Source organism: Apodemus sylvaticus, chromosome 13 (genome assembly GCF_947179515.1).
Source record: "Apodemus sylvaticus chromosome 13, mApoSyl1.1, whole genome shotgun sequence".
NCBI lineage: Eukaryota > Metazoa > Chordata > Mammalia > Rodentia > Muridae > Apodemus > Apodemus sylvaticus.
The window spans coordinates 19,780,150-19,801,237 of NC_067484.1; the positions used below are offsets into that span (position 1 = coordinate 19,780,150).

The following is a 21,088-nucleotide window of genomic DNA, read 5'->3' on the forward strand; positions in this document are numbered from 1 at the left end:
AGTACTTAGATGTATGATACTGGACAAGTTTTAACTTTCCCTATTTGTAATGCAAATAATGTCTAAGTTTACAACATGTTGTTACTGTTCATTGTAGTTCGAAAAACTGTCTCTCATAGGCTCACCTATTTGAATGCTTAGCCTTCTGTTGATGCTGGTGGGAAAGGCTATAGAATACTGTACAAATATTCATATATACTGGAACAATACTGGACAAAGATCATTCAATGCCAGCTTTGAGGTTCCCTCACCCAGCTCTATTTCCTGTGCCCAGATGAAATGTGTCCATGACTTTCTGGACATGATGACTGTATTTCTTCTGTAACTTTAAAGCACAATAAATCCTTTCTTTCTTAGCTTGCTTTCTGTTGGAGATATTTTAACAAAACAACAGAAAGGAACTACTATTCTATTCACAGGAAGCTCTTCAGAGCTATTTCACAAGGCCATTCGGCTATCCCTCCTGGAGGCAGACTTTACAATGGCAGGTCAGTAACTACCCCTTGAATAATCAGAATAGAAGACACTAGTGAATACACTGTGGGGTCAAAGGGCTCTAGGTGGTACTCCTGGGCACCACAAGGCCTGTGGTGATTACAGGAAAGAGATAAGATGTAGCAAGGCTGGTTAAGGAGAGAATGGCAATTGTGACTGAGTAGAATGTCCATACTACAGAGGAAAGGCAAAATGGCTGAAAAGGCAGTTCACATTGAACTGTCTCCAGTAAAGGACTTGCACTGTGCCTGTCAATAGCAGCCAACACAAACCTCCCAACGACCAGAGTAGGATAAAACCTGACGTGTGCTTCAATTACTGTAGTCATCATCTGAAACCAGCTCTTGTCTACAGTTCCACTCCAGTTTCCTAAACACTACAAATTAGCAACACCTTAATTAAGAGGAAGGATTTTTTCTTCAGTTGGTTTACATCAGACTCCCTAGGTCAATATTCAAGCTGAGTGTCAGAAAGCATACTGGTATTTGTCTCATTTGTCAAAGAATAAGATACTAGTTTAAGGGGCTGGAGAGATGGCTCAGTGGTTAAGAGCACTGACTGCTCTTCCAGAGGTCCTGAGTTCAAATCCCAGCAACCACATGGTGGCTCACAACCATCTGTAATCGGATCTGATGCCCTCTTCACTCACATACTGATGCCTTTACTCACATACATAAAATTAAAAAAAAAAAATTCAGAGAGATACTAGTCTAAGTTCTCAACACAAGCACTATTACTAAGAATTCTTGATTTTTCAAAACTGGATTATAAATTCTTTCAAGCCAGAGACTAGGTCTTTTTAAGATGACCAAAATAAAAAGAGTACTTCATCCCAAGTCAGCACTTTAAGAGTTCAGTTTTAGAAAAAAAGGAGCTGTAAAAGCCATTAACAAAAAGAAGCAGTCTGAGAAATAAAGCGAATGCCTATAAAATGCTATACCTTGACCATCTGAACACAATGACCTATTTGGCTTGGGGCTGGCCTCAAAGTTGAGATTCGGCTGCCATTGCCTGTAGAGCGTAAGGATTATAAATACAAATCATATTAGGCCAGCACTATTTTTCCCCTGAGGAGACTGCTGATATTCTACCAGGATTTAATTTGGAGCTCACAAGATGTTTGAGATCCAACCTAACATGGTTGATACATGGTACTCACATGGTGGCAAGAAAACTGACTCCTGTACTTTGTTCTATGTCTCCACATACCTATGGTGACACAGTAATCGAATAAATCCTTTAAAAATGGAAAGTGAACAGCAGTTGGTTCTCCTATTTAAGCGTTACCATCTTCCAGTTTATGTTGGACGACTGTCTTTGTTCCAGCATTAGTTCAGAAAGAAGGATGGAACCAACAAGAGCAGTGGTAGCTTAAGGGCTGGCCTTAGCACCAATGGTTTACAACAAAACAAAAATCAAAATTTAGTCTGACAAGATAATGATAGGTCTGAGTAAAACCATGCAAATAGCCAGATGGGTATCTGTCCACAAAAGCTTCAAGAACACATTAGACAAGTGCAGTCAACGCTCTATATCCATTTATCTTGTATCCATGAATCCATGGCAGAGTTCAACTACCAGTGGGAGGGCTGAGACTGTACTTGGAGAACAGACTTCTATTCCCTAAATAGTACAGTGTACCACCTATTTACAAAGTATTTGTATTAAGCATTATACTTAAGATGATTTAACTTCAGAGTATAAGTGTTTATGAAAATTCTATGTCACTTTACAAGACTCAGGCATTTGTGAATTTTTGTATTGGAAGGGAATTGCAAAATCACTTTCCACAAATACTCAGGCAAATCTGTATTTAATATTGAAAGGTTGGGGGGCTGGAAAGATAGCTCAGAGGTTAAGAGGAACTGCCTTTAATTCAGTTCCCACCACCCACATAAGGTTCAAAACTGCTAGGTAGTTCCCAACTCAAGAGAATCTAAGGCCCTCTTCTGGTCTTCACACAAATATGCACATAATCACACAAAGACAAGACTAATTTTTCTTTTTAAATTTCAGGAAGCTTGAGGAATTATCTTTTAATTATTGCTGCATAGTCCAGTTCACTGGGGTCAGAGAATATTAATGTTGATACCCACAGAAACGAATGTGTTCTTGGGGAAAAGGGTAGCTATACAACCTTTTCATGACATCTGATGGTGTGCATGATGTGCACCCTGGAACTATTAGAGGTGTTTGTTACTTTTCTTTGGTTTTCTTCTTTGTCTCAATTCTTGGCAATGAACATACATTACTGACAAACAAACAAAAACAACAAAAAATTACTCAAGGCAGGCAGGAAAGAATGGGCAAAAATTCTGATCTATCTGTGTCTGCTGCTTTTGTAAATTATGATCTAGCTCCTAACAAAAAGAAGATACAAAACAGTCACTTACCAAGAGCATTAGGTGTCTGAAACAGCAAGAAAATTCTTCAAATCTTTCCCCCAAGTTTCATCATAATGTATGAAGTATATCAAGAAAGATACTGAGTCAGGCCCAACAATCAACAGCCCTCCAGATAGCAACTTCAAACTCCCACTACCTGTACCCAGAGCTAATAAAAATCAATGTCGGACTCAAATTAAATGGGCACTGATTTTTATTTTTAAGATGAAAAAAAAAACGTGGGAAATAAATTATGATTTTCCATAGAACTGGAGGATAAACTTCTAAGAAAAAAATAGTTACCAAAAAAAGTACTTTTTTTCCTTTTAAATAATCAAGCAATGGCAACTGAAAACAACAAAAAAAATTTTTTATGAAAACCAATCTTACTTAAAAACACAAATGCAACTAATGAGTATCTTTATTTGCAAATGACAAATGTAAGTGTCCAGGACTGATTGAAGACACATTAAGTCAAAACAGACTGTCTAACTCCATTCAATATGACTTTAAAATTCAACACCTTCCCTTCAAATTCATTAATACAACTCTAATGGAAGATTGTTTGATATAAAGGATTACATTCACTATCCCTTACCAATGCATCATGTTTTCATTAGTGTTCTAGAACAAACTAAACTAATCTGACCTAATTCATTTGCCTTTACAATTGTCCTAGAGCAGATATCAAGTATTTATACTTTGAGGGCAGAAAAGGAAATAAAATCTGAAACTGACTCAGGAGAGGGTCAGAAAGATAGCTAGTAAGCAGTTTTCATGAGTAGAGCTCAGTCCAATAGCTATACTGTCTGAATTAGTAAAGCAAGAAAACCCTTCCATATGTCTATGTTTTAAAAAAAAAAAAAGATGACAAGGTTGGCCAAGTGACTGCAAGCATTAGACACCACTCCTTGGGTGTAGATATCTCGCAAGGTGGCTGCCATCTAAGTAACACCAAGAATACCTCTTATTCTAGTCTACCTAGCTAAACAGAAATCTGCATTAGAGACTCTACTTATCAGGATCTTCATAAAATGTGACCTTAAGGAAAGAATGGCTTTGCCACAACCATTTAAATACAGAGCCAAGTGCAAAAAAGAAAAGTACAGACCTTCAAAGACAGCGGCAAAGCAACCCCAATTTTAATATGCTAGTCACCTAAAGTGACTTCTTTTGTAATTTCATGAACTGTTGACATGCAGATAGGACTAATGTAGTATAACTACAAAAGCAGAGGCACGGTATGAGAGCTGAGGAAGTAATATCTACTCCAACCTTGAGTACCCATAGGGCTTCACTGATCCCTATCGAGGAGTCTTTGAGACTCTACTGGGTAAATCGAATGATGGCAACTGCACCACTTCTTTATTAACACATCACACCACAGAAGCCGGGTTACTTTTTCTGGTCACATAGATAACAGAAACTGGATCTGTACATAAAGCAGCAACAACATAACATAACATCCTAGAGGAAGAAATTTTTAACTGGGCTGGCTAAGGTCAAGCAAACCAGGGGCCACAATGCAGTGACTGCTGGGATCACAGGGGCTTGCTGTGCTCATCTTTGATGGCTCAAAAGCCCTATCAAAAGGAAAGATCATCAAACAGGAGAAGCTAAAGGTAAAGAGGAACAATGTGGACAACTACGTAGGCATTTGTACAAAAGGCGCACAAAGGCCATGAAAGCCTGAAAAAAAAAAAACCCAAAACACTAGCTAAGGAAAAGCCAGCTCACTAGAGTTCCACCAAAGCTGAAGTGGGGAACATGAGAGTCATTATGTTAGAATGTATTTGAGAAATTAAGAGTTGCCACTTTAAAAAAAAAAAAAAGCTTTAAGTCAATATAGCAAAAGTAGAGATCTAGTTATCGGGAAAATATTAAATTCTAGAAAACAAAACATTAAGGAACTTAAATGAAGTGGCAAATGTGCCCAGCACAGTCACCTGAGAGGTGTGTTTTAAAGGCAGCATCAAGTGGGACATTGGGCACTTTTCCTCACTTCATGTCAAATATCCCTAATATGTTTGTTTGTGTTTTTCACAAAAGACGTCTTTTAAAAAATATTAGGAAAATGAGATTTAGTCCCACCCTCTATCATTTACCATTGACTTTTCTTTAAACTTGAAAGTCACTGCTGAAATTGAAATTATATTGGTAAGAATTACGATCAGGGACCTTAAATATAATTTATGTATTAGAGCCATTAAAATGTGAAGAGTTCCAATCAGGACAGTACACTGCAATATCCTATAAAATACATGAAATCAATTAAATTCTTAGGAAGAATTCAGTTATTTCCACCTCTCCTAAGTATGTTCTGATGTTTCCCAACATTAAATATTTCTGAACACTGTGAAGAAAATCCGACCAGTATTCTAGCCACATCTTAACTCAAAGGATGTGACCTTCTGAAAAAAAACAAATTTCAAATCTGTAGAAAATTCTACAAGAATGTACAGTAACCCAAAATAAAATAATACTTTATATCAGAACAACATCTGTGTAGTATTCTTAAACATAATCATTATAAAGAGCAACCAAATCCCAGCACTTTACTCTGTACATATCAGCAAACGTCAAAGCGTAAAAGACAAGAGAAAATGTACAGTACAAAGATCATTGGCTTTGATGGGTTCATGAAGAACAGAAAACCTAAAGAAGAAAAGTAGAACCCAAGTTCTGGCCAGTTATTGACACTTCATTACTTCAACAAAATAGAACAAATCTCCATAGAAAGTATTCATTCAGGAAACAAGACTTCTTCTATTTTCCTTCATAGTGGATTAAACAGAAGTTGCTGTTAGTCTATATCAGTGATTACATCTTTAATTAGAAAAGTTTAACTATTTACATAACTTTATTGCTGTTTATTGTAACAAAAGATTAACGGGTGTGTAGAATCATCCAGTAGCGTAAGTAGAAACTGAAATCAACTGTTCCAGAAGACACCGTTGTGGATGAAATATATCTGACGCTCAGTGTACAGCATAAGGAAGTCCTTGCATGTCATCTGGTTCTTGCTGGAGTCATCTATGTTCATCTCTCAGAGAGCAAAGAATCCATTTGACATTTCAATAAATATTAAGTTGCAAAATTTAGCTTCCATGGACGAGACATCCAAGAAAGAGTTTTGATGAATGATTCCCAGAATCAAGTATGTCCGTCTTTAGTCCAAAGAGATGACGTCAGGAATGTTACTCCCACTGCTGGTTATGACCCCTGTCTCACTCCTGCTGCTGGATGAACTAACGTGAGTACTGCTTTCATGGGGGCTGGTGGTGGTGACAGACGTACTGCTTGCTGTTAAGGGTGAGGTGAGACTATCCAAAAACATAGGAGGACAGTACTGCTTGAAACAAACAATGATGCTGATGAGGAAGAGGCTACATTGGTCTTAAATAAAGAGACTAGAAATTGTTAGATATGTACAACTGACAGCCAAAAGGTCAAATCCTGGTGGGATTTGAAAACAGTAAATTTCCTATTTAAATGGAAGACAGGATGGACTTAGATATTTTACATTCTTTACTGAATGCCACACATTCTTAACTGTCTTGAATGTGTGGAACTTTTTTATTGACCATATACACAGGGAAAATATCAAAAATAACTGAAATCATTAAATGTTAAATACTGACGTCACCCACAAATTATGACTCAAATCAAACTCAAAAACTACTTAATAATTGAAACAAAATTAAGTGATTTTTTTTTAAAAATTTAGAATCAAACAGACCCTTTGTGAGTAATATTAACAAGCTGAAAGATGGCATTAGATTCCTCTGTAAACAAATATAACAATACTTATAATAATGTCAACATTCATTCTCAATTGGCGGCTAATTACCATGGGATTTTCAGAGAATATTATAAACACAAATTTAGTATTTTTTATAATGTTTCTTAACATCCCTCTCTCCAAATATTCATATTACAAGTCTCCTCCTATCTGGGTGATTCACATACAAATAAAAACCTGAGTGTAATAATCTAAAAATGATAAGGCATTAATATAAGAGCTAAATGGAATTTTCCATTTCACTGTAGGATATTTTACATGAGACACAAAGTGCATTGACTTTAGCATATGTAATATCTAGTGCTACTAAATATATTCAGTTAGACTACAGCAAAAAATCAGCAAGGACACCTAATGTTAACTATATCTTACTTAGATTCTTCTTAGAGACAATGAATTATGGACAGTAATTCAAACCTGAGCTGTTCACATTACATGGTTTTCAGGGCGCATTAAAAGAAAGAAAGAAAACAGCTGGAAGATGGAGCTGCCTTTTTTTTGGCTGGTTGGCTGGCTGACTTTTGTGTTTGTTTTTTTAAAGACAGGGTCACTATGTAGCCCTTGCTGTCCTTGAAGGCACTCTGTAGACCAGGCTGACTTGTACTTACAGAAATCTGCCAGCCTCTGCCTCCCGAGTGCTGGGATTAAAGGTGTGATCCACTATGTCCCAAAGAGGATGACTTTCAACAAATAAAGTTACTGGGCTTTTGGACCAGTTAATGCCACACATGAAGGCATTCAACAGACATTCATAAGAAGCTCTGACAGTGAAACTGTCAAATGGTAAAAAATTGTTTTCCTCTAAAATCAAGTCAACAATAGCAAAACTGGGGAAGGCCTAGATAATTCCATTTTAATCTGCTACCATCCATGCTTGGTTTTGCCTGTAACAGAGCACCAATCTTTAAAAATGCTAAGTGCTGCTAATGGACCCTTAGACTTGGGTTGCCGCCATTTAACTTTTACTCTACATTCCTTGGGTATACATCTGCACAAGGCTAGTAGGGATTATGGGCCAAAATGAAGATGCATCAGAGTATGAAACCTATGGATTCTAGAGTCAACAGAAGGCACCATTCTTACCCTCCTATCAAGTTACCAAATAAATCAGCCTCCCTCTAAGCATGTTAAATAAAGCTATGAAATAAAAACCATGGGTTCCAAGACGTTTTTCTTTCAAAGCATTACTCACATGAAAGTATGTAATTCTCTTAAGCTTGAACAACTTACATTCTAGAAAAATATGTAACTCCCCTATAAGGGCTCACTCATATAACAAAGTCAAGATAGGCTGAGAAGAAAATGCTTAGTCCGCACAGATCTTGGGCTCAAATTTCCTGTGCTGTTTGTGCAATCAGATGCCGACACTGAAATAGGAGGCTCACACTGACCCTGTGGTCAGTCATTTCTGAAGCTGATGAGACAGGTCAGTTCTTCCACCTCTCCCTAGGTGCCACATCTGTGCCTCAAGTACTTTCTTTTGCTGCTCCACCTTGCCCCTGTTGCTTTCTGTGTTTTGCCTCTGCTGTTAAAGACTGTCACGAAATCCATGCTCATCACGCAGTCTTACGGTTGGAACTTTGGGATACTCCTAGAATTTCTTTTCTTTGATTGAAAACAGCAATACTGCAACTTTCAATTGAAGCCTTTTCAAAGTCTGACTCTGACTGTCTTTCAAACACGTCCAATCTCAGTCAGTGATCCAAACTGGATGAGCTTTAGTTGATGGTTTTATGTAAGTGTTTTAGTGTGTAATATCTTAAGTTCTATCTACTTAGTATTGCTTTCATTCATTCTAATCACTCAAATATTTGTAAGAAATACCAACTGATTATGTTCCATAAAAATAGAAAGTTTAATAAGAGCAATAAATAATAAATTGAACAACAGTAACTTTATTCCTTCAAATAAAGTTGTGATATTTATATAGTACTTCCTTTCTAACCGCATGAGAATTTACTCTCCTGATTTTATGCAACTGGTCATTTTTAGTTAGTATGACATAACCAACAATAAAATACTAATTAGTTGCTTAAATTCAGGATACATACCTGGGGATCAACTGGAATAAGGGAAAGAAAATCCAAACCTAAAACAAAAATGCTTTGTTAATAGTTGTCTCATATTTTGGAGACAAGAAATTATTTGCCAAGATCATTCTGCATTTATAAGCCAAGAAACATCTGTAGTAAATGCACATTTCACTGCCACAGTGATGCTCTATAATCAGAGCTGGTTATATTTGACACATGTAAAACCAAAAGGTGAATACTTTTTTTTGACCAAACAAGTGGAAAAAACTGCTTCCCAATAACTCAACAGCAGGAGTCCAAAATTTTTGAGAGTTTTTTTTTAAGACTACGTAAACCAATTGTTCTCTTTTGTCAAGTAAAAAGCAGTGAAAAATCATAATTTTCTTTGGCCCATTAAGAAAATAACATTTTTAGGGTCTTAAAATACTTTATATTTATTTTAAAGAAATACACATTAATCTAAAATTATCAATTTAGCAGATATTTACTTCATCAGGAGCTAGTTGTCTGCCCATTCCCATGTAGAAAAGCAAGCACTTGGGAACTGCTATTCACCAACAAGCTACTTTAATAGTTAATAGGTTCTCAGCTAATACAATGCCCTAAACAAAGAAACTCTAATTCTGCAACTATATTCTGAAAATAGAAATTGTGAAAAAGATTTTCTTTATAAGTACATAAGTGACAATAAGGTAGACGAAAAAAACCTTATGTCTGAAAAGTTTAGTTCAAAGTCAACTTCTGAAGACTTCCCTGTGTGATCAAATGCTTTTAAACTACTTTAAGACATTAAAAGGAGACACCAAATACCGAATATAGGCTATTAAACTAGGGCAATGTTGCCCAGCACCTGGGATGCAGAGACAGGCAGATATCTGAGTTCCAGGCCAGCCTGGGCTGCACAATGAAAAAACACTTTGTTTTTTGTTGTTGTTGTTTTTTGTTTTGTTTTTTAAAAGACAGACAAACAAACAAACCAAAAGGCCAATATCTATTTGATCCCATAAAAGTTTATGTTTTCATGCCTGGAACAACCTTATACTAAACATGAATGCTTTTATTCTCTTTCCGGTTGGTTGGTTGGTTGATTGGTTGGTTGGTTGGTTGGTCGGTCTCTGGTTTTTCGACACAGGGCTACTCTGTGTAGCTCTGGCCTGGGTGTCCTGGAACTTACTCTAGACCACGCTGGCCTTAACCCAGAGATTCACATACCTCTGCCTCCCAAGCGCTGGGATTAAAGGTGTGCACCATCACTGCCCTGCTCCCATGAACTTTTATATGCTGGCTTTTAATATAGCAACCACGTGGAGTGAAAGTCTAATACTTTATCACTATGAAAATAGAGATTAGTAAGAAAGATAATGGACACATTTAATAAAAACTATAATTTAACTAAAAAATTTAAAGTATCATTATTTCCTTATTAACAAATGAGTGTATTTTAAACACTTATGATCATACAAGCTATAACCTCAGTTTGGAAGGAATTACTAAAACAATTCCTAAAGCATTGGTTAAGCTTGTAAGTATAATCTGTTACTAGCTACATGACACAGCCATCAGTCTGATGGACAATGTAAATCACACTCCACAGTGCAGTGACTTACCACTGAAATGCTAACCAGAAGGTAATGTAGTTAAATAAGGATAACATTTTATTCAGTCAACCTATCAGTTTTTAAATAACAATTCAAACCTGTCTAGCCTTTATATACCTTTTGAGAGTTTTATAGTCAATGTCCACCACTAATTAAGACACCAAGATTTATTGGAATATCATTTGATAAACTGGGTTGATTTGTTTCAGTGTTGTTTCGCCCTAAGTGGTGTAACATTTTTGTGTTCATTTTTACAAAGAGCTACTTTATGCATGCATGTGCCTGTGCACTCAATGCACATGTGTATGGGTGCCCACAGTGAGCGGTCAAAAGAGGGAGTACTGGATACCACAGAGTTGCTGTTAAAGATACTGGTGAGCTGTCAAGTGGGTAGGGAACTATAAAATGAATTCAGGTCCTTTGCAGGAAGAGTAAACATTCTTAAGTAGTGAGTCATCTTGTAGACTCAGCTTCTGCTTTTTAATAGTTTTTGTTGCTGGTTTGGTTTCATTTTATCAATCAGGGTTTTACTCCATAGCACAAGCTGACACACTGAAGTCAGAGAACTTCTGCCCCTGCTTTCTAAGTGCAGGGCTCTTAAGCAGAAGTCACTATGTCTGGCTTGTCACGTGTACTGTTACTTAATCTATTTTAATAATAAACTAAAGAAAACATTACCATTTCAGAAGATATACCACAAATTCAAACAACTCATCTGAGAATACTCATTCGCCCCAATATCCAAAGGCTGCCACATCATGACTCTAATTAAACATGTTTGATAAAATATTCCAACTGTTTCTATACTCTATTATTACAAAACGTACATAGAGGGCCAAGGTCTTCCAATATTAGTTATTCCAACCCAGCTTTGAATATGTACTGTAATTCTCTTTGCTGACCTCATGTGTAAAACTACTGTAAAATCTATTTAGATTTTGTTTTTGATCTATTTGTTTTGCTATCTCACCCACAGATAACTACACATACTACGAATAACACAATGCCTTAATAAGATGTATAAACATTTTCTAAATAAGATGTATAAATTTTCTAAATATTTTCTAAAGATTGGTTGAAATTTTAGATTGTTTTGTCAGCATCTCACAAAATCCAAATAATTTAAATGTGACTATTCCTCAAGGAAAACATTTCCATGTATTTCAAAGTTATTCCTACTAAAGAGTAGACTACAATCAACATTTGTCATTTAAATACACTATTTTACACATGAAATAGTTTCATCAATAGTAAAATTTTATTCCCTTGTTAGCAAAATTAGTTTATGTTCAACTGTAACAGTGTACTGATAGGGGTTATATTTTGTCCTCAAGTATTTCAATTAAAAATGCTCTTTTTTCACTAAAAAAATTGCTTTTAGAAATCTAATAGACTCGGGTGTTTTACTTAACACTAATGAGGTGGTAAGTTTTACATTTTAGGACTTTGTTAATAAACTGGACTGATCCTTTGCTTTTCATCCCCTCGTTGGCAACCACACAATTTTGCCTTACTTGAGCCATAAACTTCACAAAGCATAAATGCTACATAGTTAAATATGTAAAGATTTAGCACTGTGAAAACTTTAATCATACAACTTATAAGCACCATTTACACCTGACAATATGGCACTAACAATAATAAAGCAGACATATTTTTTCTTGAAAGAATCAAGCTCTTTTCCACTCCATAAATACAAATTATGTTTTATTTTGTATTCACTGTTGCACAGTATCAGAAGATGTTCCAAGCTGTACTTCGTTATTAATATCATTTCTTCTTTGTTCTCCTGCAGATTCAGAAGATTCAGATTTATGATGTTTAAAAGAAATGTTAGAATCTATGAAAACTGTCTTCTCTCCATTCTTGGTGTTCTAAAGCTTTACTATAAAACTATTAAATTATCAATACCAAAACTGCACATTACGACTACTTACATAAAAACTACCAATCACTAATTAGCAAAAAGTGCATTACAGTAAAACAGAAGTAAAATCTAAACTGCTTAGGTATCTACATAACTTTTAATATCTAGTAATTTTTTTCTGAGAATAACTAGCTCTACTCTATTTAACTTTATCAACTGGTAAAAAGTTTTTCAATATTTAACAACAAGAATACTGGCTTATATTGGCTATTTATCAGCCTTAAATATAAGTATAATTTCTATAAGCTTAAATTATTTTTATAAAATACAAAGTTCAGGCACATTTACTACACAAAACACCAAAAAATCCAAAACAATACAAAACAACAACAAAAATCTTTCATTCAAACTCAAAATCAGAATACATTCTCCGAAATTAAAAAAAGGATTCAAATTCTCATTAATTTGAAAACTTAGGACTAATGATTGATACTTTTCTCTGAATTACTGCTAAATAGTCACTTTAGTAAAAAGAAATGTCCACTGTCTTTTTTTCCAAGACTTTTAATTGACAGTCTCAAGTAAATCATTTAGAAATATTTATTTCCAACACATATAAAGATGATGAAATACTCAGCAACTTAGCCAAGGTTACAAGACATGACTGTTGAGAATTTTGTCCTGAGTCAATGAGCCCTCACTTCTCTCCTTAGTAGAGTCCTGCATACAATGAATATACGATCAATGTGTTCTGACTGGTGTTAGCTGGTTTCATAAAGAAGGTGAAAAATACAAAATCACAAATTATACATAAAACAAACATATGCTAGTCTTAAATGTTGTGTGTGTTTTAAGATATTCTGTGTATATTACTTTTAGTCTACTCTTTTCCACTACATTTTATTCAAATAAAGCTAACAGTCAAGAGGCAAGACTACATAGGGATAGGTAATACAGCTACCAATTACTTTTAAAATTATGTATTTTATTCAAAGCATAAGCACTGTGCTTACTATCTTAATAAGGGCAAGAATAAAAATAAGCTACAGATCAAAATCAACTTCCAGAAAACAGGAGTGCAATGTAGCAATGTATTAAATTACAATGATTCGTAGGTAAAAGTCAGGAAAAAAGAAAAAAAAATATTTATGATGTACTGGTTCCCACATTGCTCAGATGTGGACTGACGAAAAATAGGAAAAGAAAACAAAAAGACTTCTGAGGAAAGTGTCCCATAGCAATGAAGCTTCCAAAAAAAAGCCTAAGTAAAAATTATCTACAATTCTATAAAAATTCCCTACTATACTCCTATATCGAAATCTGTAGTCTCATTAAACGAAGTTAAAACAATAGAATATGAAATGCTAAGACAGTAATACTTCTATATGAAGCCTTGAAATTTCTTTTAGCATTTGCATTCAAAATTAAATACATTTGTTCTACTGATTAAAAGAATGCAGCTAAAACACAAAGTGCTCACATACCTGGCAAATCTGATGGCATGCTTGACACTGGCGTGTGGTGGAATGGTACTGAGTAGTCTGTTAATGAAGGTGGAATAGCAGCAGGATCAACTGAAGTCACACTGGGCACCCTTACAGAAGATGGCTGATACATGAGAACCCTGTTTTAAATAGTACGGAAATTACAAATAATCTGGCTGTTAGTTCCCGGAGAGAAGAGCTGAACTACTGGGCATTCTCAGGCATATGCTCACATGTCTCAGCTCAAGCATGTGGCAGCCGTTTACCACAGCACCTCTGTATCTACTCATCTTTCCTAACCGCCGTCATTCTAACATGAACACATCTGGCTTCTCAACACTAGCTGTTGGCACTGGAGCAAGGTGGAATTAAAATGTACAGTAAAGCAGCAATTCTCAACCTCTGGATAGTGACACTTTCACAAGGGTCACATATCTAGATAGCCTGCACATCAGGTACTTACATTATAATTCATAATAGTAGTAAAACTACAATTACAAAGTAGCAACAAAAGTAATTTTTTAGTTTGGGGGGGGTCACCACAATGTGAGGAATTGTATCAGAGGGGTTACAGCATTAGCAAGCTTGGTAACCACTACTGTAAAGGAATATTTTAATTCACAAATAGAAATATATATTATTTATATCTTATGCTAATGTATACATCATATGTGTGTGCACACAAACACATACATATATGGATAATAACAATAACTGATGTATAAAGAAATTTGAGACTAAAATAGAGGGAGGGCTGTTAAGGTTTAACTGCTGGGGACAGGGGCACATGCTTTTAATCCCAGCATTTCTTAACAGCATGATTTACATAGTGAGTTCCATGGCAGCCAGGACCACATAGTAAGATCATGTCTCAAAAAAAAAAAACAAAAAAAAAAAACAAAAAAAAAAAACAAAAAAAAAAAAAAAAACAATGAAAAGGTTCTTAAATAAGAACACCTGTATGAAGCTACTAACACCAGCTGAATCAGTCACTTCAACTACAAATCCAATTTGAAATATAGGAGTGATCTGAAAAAAATTAGCCAATCCTAAAGTTAATCAGCCTGGTGATACAACAATACAACCAGAAATTAAGACAAGATAAGTAAGTAAGCCTCAGGATTTTAAATCTTTATGGTATTCAGAAATAAAAATACTAGCTACCATGACATACTACCTACTCTTCTAAGACGGCTTCTACCTTTGAAATGAGCTCTTCAGGCCACTACAAATATGAATCAAGCACACAGAAAAATATCTTACAGCTTATTTTATATAAAAAACATGAATGCTATATAATTAAGGCTATAATTCCAAGAAGTAACATACCTAAAAATTGAGCACATGTTTGAAAGGCTGGGTTTAAAGAGAGACTTTACACTCATATTTACCAGACTTTTTTCTTAGCTTAGGGAAACAATTAGTACTTTGTAAGATAAGTATTTTCATGTGTTTAAGGTACTAAGCAACATTATGGACTGTTTACACTGGGAATGAATATCTCAGTAACAAGTAATGAGATACAGAAAGAGAGCAAAATATTCGAGTTAGCATCCCACATCTGCCAATCAACATCAAACTCAAAGAGAGCACACTGAAGAAAAGTATGAGTGTGAGGACAGCACAGTTCTCTGGGCCAGGGATGTACCCCAGTAGGAAGGAAGCCTGCCTGGCATGGATGAGCCCTTGGCTTCAACCCCCAACACCACACACCACTAGACTTGGAGTCTGCAGTCCTAGCACAGCAGCTTATGAGAGGCAGACATTAGAAAGGTTCAAGGTCAAATCTTCCCCAAAACACTACAGGGGCTGAGAGGTGGGGACAAAAGAAGAGGGTCCTGGAGAAGGGGAAAAGAGGAAAAGGAAAGTACACTTTCCTTAGAAACTCCAAGAACCATGGTGCCAAGGCAGAACTAGGATGGTAATCAGGACATCTAGACATCATTTCCACGGCTGAAACACGCTCTATCATACCTGCATGAAATTCTTCAGTCTAAATTTAACAAATAAACATTCCTATAATCTTAATGTCAAAACTCTGAAGAAATCAGAATCCAGTTAGGCTCAAAGGTCCTTCTAAAACTAGCTTGTGGCATTACATGAAGACACTAAAAAAATAGCTAGCTGCTACTCCACATAACTTATAAAAACAAGAGATACTGGAAATGTAGAAAACAAAGTTGTCTTCAGGATATATACATGACTGTACTGCCAATTAAGGCAATGCCAAAAAGTAAGTAATAAGGTCAGGGGTTCAGACCGTATTAGAGAAGAACTGACCAAGGTAGGAGGTCTAGGAAATACAATATGCTTATGTAAATACATAAACCTGGTGTGCTGGTTAGTTTTTGTCCACCTGACATAAAGTAGGGTGATCTGGGATTGGGTGAAACTCACCCAAGCATCCATCACACTGTCCAGTGGGCCATTTTGTCCACTGTGGGTAATGCCATCCCTGGGCAAGTGATCCTGGGTTTTATAAGAAAGCAAGCTGTTACTCAAGGCTGTTACTCAAAAGCTGTTACTACATGGACCACAAAGCCAGTAAGCAGTGCTCCTCCATGGATTCCGCTTCAGTTCCTACCTTGAGTTTTCTGTTCTGATTTTCCACAATGGACTGTATTAGAGAACTGCAAGCTGAAACATCTTCCCAAGCTACTTTAGTCATGGTGTTTTGTTACCACATACTGTGTTATTGCTGTGATAGACCAGACCAGGCCATGTGTCATTGGGAGAATTATGGAGACCTCTGAACTCTAGGCTAGAAAATCCATTGCCTACTCAGTTTCAGTGGGCTACTGCAGTGTAGGAGCTCAGAAGATAGGAACATTAACAATATAGATGATGGAGGCCGGGCTTGTGAAGTTTCAGAGGGAAGTCTCAAAGTACCGAAAGACTCTATCAGGGCCATTCAATTTGGTGAATTAAAAATCCTCCTTTCAGCTGGGGCTGAAGAATCAGCAGTGACTGGCAAGAGTTCTGTACCAAGAAAATGAAATCTTTGCTTTTCTAGAACATGAGAACTTCATAGTTTACCCAGGTAGTACTGGAGGTAAGCAGGTGCCACAGAGAGCAGCTGAGGTTTGGCACCATGTGGCATGGTTGGAGTTACTGAAAGGAAGCCAGGCTGTTGAAGGCACAGCCCAATTGCAATGGAAAAGTCCAGCATTTTGGAGATACTAGTACCATGCAACAACTGTCAAGAACAGAGTTGATATGGAGTGAAGAGGTCTGATTGTATGAAGCAAGTTGTGTGTGCTGTAGAGGACAGAGCTGGAGAAGTGAAGGCCTTCAGAGCCTAGATCATGAATCTAAGACGTTTGACACTGAGACTGGTTTTATTTTTATTTGAATATAACTATGCCCTAGTTATTCCCTATAGTATATCCCTATAGTAACACCTAATTAATGTATACCTATTCCATTTCTCCCATGCCAAAAAAATTGAGCATATACAAAAAAACGAAAAAATGGGCACCTCTATTAGCAAATCATTAAAATCTCGATACAGATGGTTAATGTTAAAATAATTCAGTACTGATTAAGTCCTATTGCGTGACCTTTGCAACTATCACTACAAATCCAACTTGCTAGCTAGGCAGGATGGTATAGGTCCGCAGCCTTCAGAGTAAAAAGTCATCCTTGGCTCGCAATATATCGAGTTTGAAATAAAACTGTGTACTGTCTGAGACCCTAGATATAAAAGCAAAACAAAAGCCACCAAACAAACAAAAACGGGATATCTATTTACAGACATGAATTAGAAATTCTACAGAGAAATGAAAATGGGTATATCGCCTTCAAGCGATGGTATAAAATTCTGATATTAAAATTTAATAAGATTATTTTTAACTTTTAAAATGTATTACTCAATTCTTCATAGGATTCATATATACATACAAGTATATGTACATGTTAAGCAAATGTACTTGTTCTTAAATTTCATTAAGTTTATATTATAAAAGTAAATTGCCAGAATGTTATTATACAGTAAGCATTAGCATATTAGATCATGTTTTACCAGAAATAATATAGAAATCATACATGGTCCTGATCTAGGAGTTTGAAAATGAGTTAACAGTTATCATTTATATACTTGGCAGTTCATTCTGGGTTCCCGCTCTAGTCATACAAGCAGAAAGAGACTGGGACTGTCAGCAACTCTTCTCTACCCCACCTAAGAGACAAACGCGCTGGCTACTTTTACTGCCTGCTCCCTGCTTCTGGAGCAGCATCAACCACAGAGCAGCCAGCCAGGCTGGCTCCGACGACTGGGAAGGAGCACAATCTAAAGATAGCGTAACAGTTCCCACGGCTTCTGTGGACTTACGAGTTTCTTCAGGAAGCAGTTATAAAGCTGCATTCAAAAGCTCTGGTTCAGATTCCTATCACAATGGTGACAATGACAACAGTCCTCTCTCTGTGAGAAGTGCTTCTACAATATACCTCTGAAAACTTAAATGCCTCATGTAACTCTTGTCTAAGTTACAGTACGTTTTCTGATTTCACATTCTCTATTTTTCATTTGCTTACTCTCCCTTAAATCGGCAGTTAAAAACTTAAAACTTCCAGACATTGCAATATAAGTAAGAACATAAATGAGAAAGAAAACACTAAATAAAAGGGAAGAGCCAGCAAGGAACAAGTGTCAACCACAGCAGAAACTGACACCATGACCTTATGACATATGGCATCTACTCTGACTTAACAGAACAAGATTTAAGAAAATGTTTTGAAGAGATTATTTCATGTGTATGAGTGTGATGCTCGCATGTTAAAGATACCACACGAGTTCCTGGTGTCCACAGGGGCCAGAAGAGGCCATCACAACAGCTGGAAGTGGAGTTAGAGACAGTTGTGAGCCAACATGTGGGTGCTGGGAACAGAACCCAGGTCCTCTGTAACAGCAATAAGGTGCTCCAAACCACTAAGCCATTTCTCTCCAGCTCTCAGAAAATGAGATTTTAACACAAAACATCAAATATCAGTGGTCAGAAAGTTTTTCCATTTATCTTTCTTCTACTGGTCCAAACTTTGTTAAAAGTCATACAAAGAAAAACCCAGGCAGTTAATATTTTAAGACTCAGAGTAATTGTGTCAGTCCTGACCCATGCATCCATCATATTCTAAGCTCTACCACTCACTCTCCTGCTTACTCCTATTGGCTGTAGTCAAGGGCATTTCTCAATGATCAGCACTGGCTAAAATACTAAGTACAGTCACATACCCTAAATGGAACAAAAATGGTATGGTATGAATGCTAGAAACTATGTTCCCCTGAAGCAATCGAATACGAGCTTGTTTTAACCATTTAGTTAATTCAGACTTTAAAAGATATTAAAATTTCTCAGAAGACATTTATTGAACGCTTTTTCAATGCATCTATTAGGAAAACTAGATAATTGTCCTTATGACAAAATCATTTTATCAATGTAGTTATCCAATACTAAAGAACTTGGAGAATGAACTCTACCTTAGTTGTAATGAATGTCACTTTAATAATAATTGCTAACTTCATAAAATTGATCTTGGAATTCTCATCTGTATCTCTATATGTTCATTTATGTTGGGTTTTTTTTGTACAAATGTGGTTCAGGTATTAAGGATTATTCCAAATTTATGGAAGGTGAGTAGCTAAAAAAACCTTTAAAATAAAAACTTTCAAGTATTCTTTTTCTTTTCTTTTGTTTGTTTGTTTGTTTTTGTTTGTTTGTTTGTTTGTTTTTTTCCTGAATTTTTGAGACAGGGTTTCTCTGTGTAGCCCTGGCTGTCCTGGAACTCACTCTGTAGACCAGGCTGGTCTCAAACTCAGAAATCCGCCTGCCTCTGCCTCCCAGTTTGCTGGGATTAAAGGCATGTGCCACCACTGCCCGGCTTCAAGTATTCTTGATATTATTAAGATTCCCACCTTATATTTAGCAGTATTGCATGTTTTTCATTTCAATCTATTTAAAGAGTTTTAGTATCTATCTCCTTAGAATGTATCCTCAAGAATAAACTCTCACTCTTCTTCTGCATGCTGTAGTCATTTTGAACTTTTGTAACATAATGTGTGCGTCACTCCTCCAGTTTTATCTTATCCTCACAGACTGGTTAATAGAGTGCAGGACACACATAGTAGACTTTTGTAGGATGTCACCGGGCACGACAATTCGAGTCAGCATCACTATGTAATTCTCAGCCACACATAAAATGACCTCTAACACTCACAATTCAATTTACCTCATATTCTAATATGGTTTCTGGAACTATGGGTAATGTCACCAATGGATTAACAGGAAAAGGCTCTGAATAACAACTGAAATTTAATTTGTAATTGAATGCATAATAAATTCAAGGTGTTTCTGGCAACACTAACCCATGCTGCATTAGGTGACTTCATTTAAACCTCAGATCTTAACAGACATGTGCACATTTTGCAGTATACATGCAGTTACACTATGCTAACTGATGCCACCTTAGACACCTTAGCTCAAATTCATCCCTATTGTGACCTACTATGTTTCTACTGTACATATGAAATAGGAATATAGTATTTAACTAAGGAAAATAAAACTTCATTTCTATAGCACTATTCTTCAGTATGTAAGTATCGAATTATAACATCTTTGAATAGTACTTCATTACAATGTTTGACTTCAAATATTTCTTTTAGAGTTGCTCGTCTGAGGTGCATTTTTTCTTTCTTTCTTTTTTTTTTTTAATAATCATTAAATGGATATGTTTATCCATTTAATGGGTAAGATTAGGAGAAAGTTTCCAAAAATTTCTGGTGTTCCTTAACATATAATTTTGTACTATGCATTTATGTGAATAGGTACTTTAGTACTAATATGTTCTCTATCTAGCAACATCAAACATTTATCGAAATTTAACGTGTGTGTGTATGCTCTCCTGTATGTCAATGGAGGCCAGAACTGGTCATCAAGGCATGTTTCTCAATCACCTTTCAATCTTATTTTTTAAGACATGCTCTGACATCACTGGACCTGGAACTCACTGATTCGCTAGACTAGATGGGTACCTTGCCTCCAGGATCTGCCTATTCTTCTAGAATCATCACTGGGGTCACAGATGCGCTGGTGAAACTTTCAAATGGGTGGTGGGGACCTAAATTCAAATGCCCCACACTCTTGTAGGGAAATTACTTTAACCACTGAGCCATCTCCTTAGCTACTTAATTCTTTTTATGTACAAATAGGCACAATTATATCATTAGAATACAATTGTTTCCACTTTTAATAAATGGTAAAGTTGTATGTATAATACAATACTGTTTCTGAATGTTTATGATTTGTTACCAATAAATGTTCAATTTGTATACTTAATTCATATTACTGGAATCACATAAAATTTTCTCAGACAAAAACTGATCATGAATAGAAAAAGTTGGAAACTGTTGCAATTCTGAAACATTTAATTATA

The 21,088-nt window shown here is 36.0% G+C and overlaps 1 protein-coding gene across 1 annotated transcript in view; it reads right to left on the reverse strand.

Moving 5' to 3' along the window:
• Positions 1-4,213: 4,213 nt before the first annotated feature.
• Pias2 (protein inhibitor of activated STAT 2) overlaps positions 4,214-21,088 on the reverse strand; it is a 48,322-nt gene continuing 31,447 nt past the window's right edge. Inside the window, 3 exon segments of the mRNA XM_052156101.1 lie at positions 4,214-6,228; positions 8,733-8,770; positions 13,664-13,803. Coding sequence (XP_052012061.1) covers positions 6,049-6,228; positions 8,733-8,770; positions 13,664-13,803 — 358 coding nt within the window. The 3' untranslated portion in view covers positions 4,214-6,048.